Raw genomic sequence first — 10,223 nt, 5'->3', positions numbered from 1 at the left:
TGAGACTCTGGCTATAACAATAAATACAAGAACAGGTAAATGAAAAAAAATCTTTACTATACATGTACATCCATTAAGCCATTTCCAGCACCTGAATGAAAATCATACATATAAAAGAGACTCAAACTATTTGACTAATTTACACTCCTGCACATTCGAAATTTTCAAACTGATACTTTCTCACAAGACACGCAACTCAAGAGATACCTGCCAATCAAATGGAGAGATCTTCAGCTAAAATGACTATCTCACAAGATGCACTGAAGACATGCCTAGAAACTTAGTGAAATGAACTGGCATTAATATAAATAACAAGAAAAATCAACAAATCTGAAATGTAAGTGACCTAGAAAACCAAAAAATAGTCTATTCCAGAAAACACACCAATCTTCTAAAGATCCTAGTCTGGTTGAAATGATTTTTTGCCTTCATAAAATTCCTATCTCACATTGATAAATTCAGACAGGAAATGGACCAAATGCATCAGTTTAATAGTTTCTATATAAACATATTTTGCAACAATGAAATAAACCTACCTAAAAGTTTTCTTTATCCAGAATTCACCCAAACAGTGATATTCATGATACTGTTGAAATACAATAATGCAAAGTAATGTTTTTCAACTGATGATATCTACTACAATCCCATGTGCTAACTAACAGAAGTTTTCATCACTGTGAATTATGATGCTTATAATAAGTTACAATTAGAATTTCGTATCATCTGTTGCCAGCCAAATTCAAAACTGGTTAAATGAAAACCATGAGATGAATATGTGAACCCAATAATAGCAATAAAATCTTTTTAACTCCATAGGCTGTTTCACATACTGTAAAAATAAATCTAATTCAGAGGCTATTTCACATACATGATTAAGCAGATGCCAATTTCTGAGGTGATACATATGTTTTGGCTTCTGGATGGATCTGATACCACACTTAAAATGTAGTTGGCAAAGAATTAAAGGTTAAAGAATTTCTATTATCTGTTTTGTGAGACATTTGCATTAAACAAATGGGAAAACTGTTGTATTCCATGTGTAACAAGTATCATTTAAAAATATAACTTTGAAAGAACTCACCAGATATTATGGTATGATCACCAAAGCATCAACTGATGATTTTACTAACCTTGAAGAAACAAGAAGTTAATCTATTTCTCACTAAAATTATAATCATCATGGAAAAATTTATATATATATATATATATATATATATATATATATATATATATATATATATATATATATATATAAGTGAAAAATAAGAGAACAAATGAGTATTTCTATAAAAAACAATAACTCATAGACTATGCACAGGAAAATTATATCAAGAAAACAGGGCTGACTTTGTCCAGCAAACATATATAATATTGGTTACCTTTTGCCACTTATATACGTTGGTTTTGTTTACTTTAATAAATATACAATAATTCTTACACTAAATAAATTTCCCATTTGGTGAGGTGCCATCCTCCTGGTAAACAATGGTCTACTAGGCTGGAGTATATGCATGAAAAATTACCTGTGTTCCTAGTTATGCCTATTTTCCAAACTTCCTATATAGGAAGTAAACATAATGTGAAATGCACCACTGCCAACTCTGCAAACCATCCAGGGTCAAACTTGGTCATAAAGTGGCAAACTACTTCTTTTAAATAATCTGCTCAGTTACATTTTAGCATGCTTTACTAACTCTTACTAGCAACCATTTCCTTAATTAACAGTACAATTTCACATTTCTATATTCTAAACCTTACTGACTGCCATACTCTTACGGCTAATTAAATTTCTACCAGTTATTTCCACTCAATGGAACACAAACTAAATAATCTATAAACCTCATATCATGAGTAGAGCTTGAAACCTTTCAGTGCCTGCCTTCCATATCATGTACAATGAGAATATATACCCATAAGACGGATATTCCAATATCAACTCAAGGATATATTAAGGAAAAAGACCTTTAAAACAAGAGCAATAATAACACTGTACCCAAATCCCTCAAAAAGATAGCATACAGTGAACATGAATAAAAAAATGCACTAAGGCAACATACAAGGTCTCTTACCATAATGCCAATCCAAATTCAGAAAAATATCATGAAATATACAGTCCACTACCACTGACTATCTAAGTTACATTGGTACCAAGAATACAAATAAAGACTCACCCATAGGTAATGAGGAAATATGCCCAAATCAAAATATTTGGTTGGATAAACTGACCAAAGTAAATAAGGAGTTATTTGAAACCAAATCAAGGACTGACTTCTAGCCATCTTAAATTTTGTATTAATAAACGGTCTGACACAACAGTCATCCTGGATAGCATTCAATCTTCACTTTTTCTGCATTTGCAGAAAGTTTACAGTAATACAAGACTTTGTGTGAGAAGCTAACATCATCTTTTATATCTTATGAAACTATGTGCAAATTCTTTTGAAAAATGTTTCAATACAAAAATCAATATTGATAATCTTTGACAAATCAAACAATTGGCCTTCTGTTGATGAAGAGGCACAGGAACTATTCATCTTTAATATCTGTCTCCTGAGTTTTGGATACTACTTAAAATATAACTTTACTAGCTTCATAATTCTATATAACTTAATCTTCATATTTAGATGCTTTAATACATTTTTTTAATCAACCTAAATCATAAATCACTCACACCATCCTGCTTGAACAATTAATTTCAAAAGTTTCAGCATTAAATGAAAAAATATTTTAGCACAATCACAATCCATACTGAGATTAAGTAATCAAACAACATTTCTCTTAAAACTTTCACTTGTCATAATTCTTCTTTCACTTTATGATTTGTTTGCTTAGACCCTGAGGTTGAAATTGAATGACTATCCAAGTTCTTGTGATCAAAACATACGTCTATTCTTCAAATATTTACCTATTCTTTATATCTACCATAAGACCAATTTTCACAAGAGTCCTGGTGTTACCCATGGCCTTTCTAAAACCTCCTGCTGTGCTACTTTCAGTAGCAGTGCAATGTAGACTCCTTTAGAATAAGAAGTTCTTTGACATGATTGAAATCCCACAGATACAACCTCGCCAAAGGTTGTCAATACACTTGCAATGTAACCTTGAGTAGGTGGAATTATTAAAATATACCTACATTATCATTATTATACAACCAAAGGATCCCTTTTATGGGACTCTAACTTCAAGGTGGCACTATGAGCTGAAGCAAGGAAAATAACAAACCCCCTTTGGGGTGAAAAGTTCCTCAACCAGACTGTAGTCCTTCTCTTTCGAGGAAGTGATACAACCTTGTTGAAGGTGAATTCTTGCAAGCAGTGTATTCACTTGCACACAGATTCCAGTAGCATCATATATAGATATATACAACATACACCTTTTCTTTCATACATGTTCTCTATTTTCTGCAAAAGTGAGTAATATCAAGAACAGATGACTGAACCTTAGAGGAAAAACTCCACATTTTGCTCCTTCCTATGTTCCTTCTTTTAAGAAGTAATACAGGAGGGGAGGATTTCCTGCACCCGACTCTTGCCTCTTTCGAAAAATATGCCTTCTATGACATGCAGGAGATACATGGATAGTATTCTTTCTCTCCTATCTCCAAGGATATGCATCATAATTATTACTATTATGTCATTTCACAATCATGCATGACAGCCAGAGAGTATGTGACCACAAGACCATCTTCATCTGTTCCTGGTGCTTACTCTCACTGCATAGGATATGGTGAACATTTATAGGAAATAAGAAAGAAAACAAAACACCTCATTTGCTCCCATCCAATTTCTAGTGGTCAAGTGAAATACACCAAAACCACAGTCCTTTATCCACAACCAGGCCCTACAGACCTTTCTGTGGTTTCCCCAAACTACATGATATACCCTAGTTCAGTCCAGTGATAACACGTTACCTTCTGTGCAACACACCACCCAAAGTCACTCTAAACATACATGCCATTCAACTTCCTGCCTGTTCAGGTCCCAAACACTCAAAACCTTTTCTACTCCATCTTCCAATCCCCAGTTTGTTCTCTCCATTCTCCTTGTCCCCACAACTTCTGACACAAATGTCCTCTTTGTCAGCCTCTCCTCACTCATTCTCTCCTTGTGCAAACCCTTTCAGCACACCCTCTTATGCTCTGTTAACCATATTCTTATTACCACACCTCTCTATTACCCTATCCTTTGTTACTCTACCAAATTTCCTCACACCCCATATTGGCCTAACATTTGCAAAACATTCACCCTCTTCCATACATTCTCATCTATACCTGTGCTTTGGAACCACAGAAAACAGTTGGGACCACTGCAACATCAAACATACCCATCTTTGCCCTCCCAAATTGTGACCTCATTTTCCACATTCCTCAACACTCCCAGGACCTTTGCCCCTAACTCAGCCTATGGCTCACTTCAGTTCCTATAGTTCCCATTTGCTGCCATATCCACTACCAAGTATCTAATGCACTCCACCTTCTCAAAAGTTCTCTCCATTCAAACACAAACTCCAAATTCCAAATAACCTGTCTCTCTTCACTGCTAAACCTAATAACTTCACTTTTATTAACATTTACACTCAACTTTTCAATTTCACACATTCTTCTAAACTCATAGACACCAGCCTCTGCAGTTTCTCTCTCAACTCTTGCCACAGGTGCTGTGTCATGAGCAAACTGACTCATCTCATATGCCCCGTACCTGCCAACAGACTGCATACCTGCTCCTGTCTCTAAGATCCTTGTATTCAACTTTCTCTACATCATCCATAAACAGATTACACAGCCACAGTGATGTCACACACCCATGCAACAGACCCACCTTCACCTGGAACCACTCCTCCTGCTCCTCTCGAACTATTTGCACACACAATTGGCTCTCTTGGTAAAACTCCTCACTGCTTCTAACAACAGTAGAAGTAAGGAAATTTTAGTCATGCCATCATCTACAAAACCTGTGTAATATCTCCCTTTCTCACATCTGGAAGGTAACAGAGCATTGATATGTCCTGTGAAGGCATTTACCAACTATATACCTATCTCCCATACCCCAGCTCACAACTTAGCCTTGGAATTGTTATAAGAAATCTTAATTTACAAATATACAGATGGAGAGATTATCCAGGCACCATATATATATATTCATAAGTAAATACATGTGTATGTGGGTGGGTTGGGCCATTCTTTCATCTGTTTCCTTGCGCTACCTCGCTGAAAACGGGAGACGGCGATTAGGTATAATAAAAAAGAAAAAAAAATATTACATTCAAACCCTGTTTCCCATGTCAGCAAGTTAGCGCCAGGAAACAGACGAAGAATGGCCCATCCACTCAGTCTCTGGCTGTCATGTGTAATGCCCCAAAACCACAGCTCCCTATCCACATCCAGGTCCCACAGACATTTCCATCGTTTATCCCAGATGTTTCACATGCCCTGGTTCAGTCCATTGACAGCATGTCAACCCTGGTGTACCACATCATTCCAATTCACTCTATTCCTTGCAAGCCTCTCACCCTCCCGTATGTTCAGACCCAGATCACTCAAAATCTTTTTCACCCCATCCTTCCACCTCCAATTTGGTCTCCTGCTTCTCCTTGTTCCCTCCACTGCTGCCACACATATATATATATATATATCTTTCAATCTATGAAAATATACTGTTTGAGTATTTTTTTTTACATATGAAAATTAATCCATATTAAATACAGTAATCCTGGAGCACAGTGGACCAATAAGAACACACCATATTCTTATCTCCTGAAACCTAAGTTTAAATTTTACTCAGGGCAGGGTTGGCAGGGTGTTATTCACTATGTTATAAAAAGGGAAATTACCTTCCAATAAAGATTCTAAAATAGATTTACTCTTCTCAGCTGAGAGATGCCACCCAACAAAACCTGCAGATGGTGTACAAAGGTTTTTAATCCAGGAATAGGTATATCTTAGTGAACTTGGAACACAATAAATGGATATGCTACAAAAGAAAGAAATCAGATCCTAATAATTCATTTTCAGGCACATGGTTGAATGAGAACTACAACATTGCCACACATCCTTCTAACACAGATGTGTTAACCACAAGAGGAGCAGAGACAAGCATTTTACAAGAGATTAATCAGATTACTTGCTTCAGTGATATGTCCCTTTCATAAAAATAGGTAGTTCACCATAATTATCCTTCAAATACAAAAAAATATGATAGACAACACTTATAACATTTAACTCTTCATGAAAATAATAGTGTGCTTCGCTGCTGAACTACTTTAAGACAATTACCTGTCCCTAATTTGTCCAAGAAGAAGGACTGGGAGGGCAATTTTTAGTTCAGAACAGGAAACCAAACAATCAACAAGATGTCATTACTGCAATAGTAGTAAATATCCCTAGTGATACTCCAGCCACTCGCACACTCACTCTCTCTTGGCAGTCACCCTCCCAGAAGCTACATATGTTTCAGTGGGAAACTATCTATGTTCCTATTTGGCTTAAGCATGGAGCAGGTTATGAATAATGGGAAGAACCTTACATGTTAGTGATCACTTCTGAGGGGATTCAAAACACGTCATATCACAATACTAGGGAGGTCACTTGTAATTGTACCTAAATAATAATAACAATAATAATAATAATAATAATAATAATAATAATAATAATAATAATAATAATAATAAAAAATCTTTTATAAATCAAATTTTCCCAACATGCTGACCCTGAAATGCACCTGATACTGTCCAAATGCTCCCTAATAACAAATGATATAATTACAATATCAAGTTACTGAGCAACTGCATACATAAAAAACAGCATCGTTTGGTCTGACAGCTTTTCCACCTTCGATAAATGCACATAAAAAAGTTTCCTCCAACCAGTTCCAAGAGAGAAACCTCTCAATAAGCTTTCACCTAGTAAAAAAATGTGTGGTGTATAATAATGTGAGGCTGTGCTTGAGGGTGTAAAGAGGATCATGGGTGTTATCTGGTTGCCATGGTGATAGTTGGGGGATGCATCACACTTAACCCATCTTCATTCTGCAGAAGGTTTCCTCGGCTGCTACTACGTCCAGTTGACATTGTCATGGTTGATCCATTCCGAACTCGTGTTAAATGGTCTTCTATCAAGCTACTTATCTCATCTTTGTCCATCTGAAAAGGGTATATCAAAATGATGATAAATAATTCATAACTATTTCAATGTTGTATAGTCAAGTGATACCATCAGAATGCCTGAGCAAGTTATCTGCAACCAACCAGTCGATAGGGATGTAATGTAAGGCATCTGCCAATGTGTTTTACAATGTTATACTGTCAATCATAATCCCTGACTTTCACAGCTAAACTGTGGCATTCTGTTACATTTCAGATCCTAAACTTACATTCAGTTCTGAAAGTGGTACCAATAGAGAAAATGGGTTTTAAAAAAGAAAAATTGTCTAAGCACTTCAACAGCTTGATCTGAAGACTCAGTCAATTAACTGGATGACAAATTAAATGGAAACGGGTTTTGACAAAAAAGAAAAAACAAGAATAATACCTAAAGTATTCTAAGTTGACCAGCTACAAGTTGTTAACTGCTATGTGAATAATATACACAAATCATCCAAAACCATCATCATATAACACCAATGCTAATTTTCAGGGTCCCGTAACACACTGGTTATATGAAATGACACATCCATACACATAAACAGAAAGTGAGATACCACTGCCTCCTCACATATTTCTCCAGCCACAATACAAGGTCATTCATGGTAAAAAGTTATGGTTTGAGCTTAACACCAAGCAAGCTTGACTACCAGGGAATTTTCCAGGGCCTTTTCTTCACAAGTCCCTGATGTTACCCAGCTAACAAAGGAAATGGCTAATAAGCAAGAAAAAGATACATGTTTCATACTAACTGAGGCTGCATCAGTAATAAATGAATGATGGCATCTTTTGCACACTTCCCATTTCTGTCTGTAATGTAAAATGTACCAAAACCAATGCCTACCATAAAAAGCCAAGTCCTGGAGACGATTTTATCATTTACCTTAATTTTTTCATTTGCCCAGTGATACCACAATGCCCCGACATACCCACTCATCCTTCTCAACTTACATAAATTCCTAACATCTGTCACCATTTTCTGGAGTTCTCTCTGGCATCTGCTACTACAGTTAAGTCACCTGCAAAGGGCAAATAATCAATTCCCCCTCCCCAAAGCAAACTAAATCTGCCTCTTGCTTCAAGACCCACGCGTTTACCCCCTCACCATCCCGTCCATAAACAGCTTATATAACCATGGTGACGTTCCATATCCTATATGTAGCCCTACCTTCATCAGGCATCACTTGCCCTCCTTTCCTCCTAATTGCAAATATGTCTTACTCTCCTAGTAAAAACTCTTCACTGCATTTAGTAACTTTCTGTTCACCCCATATATTCAAAACAACTTCCATAGAATAACTAATATGTTTTATCCAAATCCATAAATGTAACATACAATTTATTCTCCTTTTCAAAGAATTTCCTACACAAAATCCTCACAACAAATGCCTAGTTCAAGCACCCTCTACCTCTCTTTGCACATCCCAATCCTTTCATCACTCTCTCATACTTCTTACCCAGAAAACTAAACAAACCAACTCAATGTAATTCAAAAATCAAATTTTGTTCCCCGTTAATAAACATGCATTCTGCTAGTCCTCAGGCTTGTCATCCTCAGCCAAACAAACATATAACAGCCTGAATAACCAATCAACAACCCAGTCATTCCCTCTCTTGAGAAACTCAATTGTAATCCAATCGTATCCTGATGCTTTGCCATGCTTCATCCTGCATGAGGGTTTCGCTACCTCCTCTCCTTTCACCATACTATTTATCAAGATTCATTCTTCCTTCTTATCATTTACTACATTCAACAATTCTTCATAATAGTCACTCCATTTCTCATCTTTGCTGTGCTCCTTTCAATTTCTCACACCCCTTTTCTATAGGCACTTTTCATTCACCTCTTCTCTTTCACAAGATTTACCTTCCTCATTTCACCAATCATTAGCCTTCTTAAACTTTCATATCCCACCTTCAACAATTCCAGAAAAAAAATAATATTAATAGATCACAGAGTATCAAAAACAGGATATTGTTAAAACTCTTTCTAATAACTTGTAAATAATAATACTCCTTCTGTAAGAAAAACAAACATTACTTGAATCAAGAATTAACACTTATACCCATGTGAAATGGATAAATTAAGTTCTAGATGTAAAGCTTATAGCTTATAACAAAAAATAAATGGATTAAATATATTTCCTACTTCAAAATTTTTCTGGATATCAAACAAATATTAAATCAAAACCAATTTTACAAGATGCCAAATGTAAGAATAAACCATCTTTTGAGTAAAAGCTATTAGATCAGATTTAGCTGAGCAAGAATATAAAAAATTGGACACAAGTAACAAAAGCATATTCTTTAAGATTAAAAAGATTTAATTCTACCAGAACTATCCATAAAACTACCCTCTTCAAATTCTTATGTTCAATTTACACTAGAATTTCATCTTAATGGGGAAAACATTATTCACATGAACCAAAACAATTATAAACATACGAAGCATAATAAAGAACATGACCCTCAGGGACCAAAGCTATCTGAGTCCATCAGTAAAAATATCTGATCCTAGTATAAAAAGAAACTTTAGATACCCCATGAGCAAGGATGTTCAACTTCAGACATATAGCTGTGCTACTCCAAATGTTATATAACATAATTCTAAGTCTGAAAGGTTTGCTTAGTTCCAGATCCAACTAATACCACTCTGAACATTTACTATGTAATCATTAGAAGAGTAAAAGGATATAAGTATTTCAGGATGGTGTCTTCTTGAATATATGACAGATAATAACTTGGTCAAAATGATACATGGAGGGTGAGGTAAACGACAAAAGAGATTGACAGATGTGGTAAGAGGATGTGGTAAGAGAAAAAAATTATTGTGGCAAGGAATACTTCTGATATGATGCAATGGAAGCATTCTGTGTATGGAAGAGGTATGAATGGAGACTCTGGTCTCACTTAACATAAGCTATTGTACAGAGTGAAAACATAAAAAGCACTTTTATAAAGTGTGAGGTCCATGTTTCACTTCAACACAATGGGTGCAGAGTGAGGATGTGTGTGTGTGTGTGTGTGTGTGTGTGTGTGTGTGTGTGTGTGTGTGTGTGTGTGTGTGTGCAAGTGTTGTTTATAGG

At 35.6% G+C, this 10,223-nt stretch overlaps 1 protein-coding gene across 1 annotated transcript in view; it reads right to left on the bottom strand.

Annotated features, from left to right (window-relative positions):
* Positions 1 to 988: 988 nt before the first annotated feature.
* Madm (MLF1-adaptor molecule) overlaps positions 989 to 10,223 on the bottom strand; it is a 159,297-nt gene continuing 150,062 nt past the window's right edge. The window contains exon 12 of the mRNA XM_071658887.1: positions 989 to 7,137. Coding sequence (XP_071514988.1) covers positions 6,967 to 7,137 — 171 coding nt within the window. The 3' untranslated portion in view covers positions 989 to 6,966. The remainder of the gene's footprint in view (positions 7,138 to 10,223) is intronic.

This window comes from Panulirus ornatus, chromosome 67 (genome assembly GCF_036320965.1).
Source record: "Panulirus ornatus isolate Po-2019 chromosome 67, ASM3632096v1, whole genome shotgun sequence".
NCBI lineage: Eukaryota > Metazoa > Arthropoda > Malacostraca > Decapoda > Palinuridae > Panulirus > Panulirus ornatus.
This window is presented reverse-complemented; position numbering and strand designations above follow the sequence as displayed.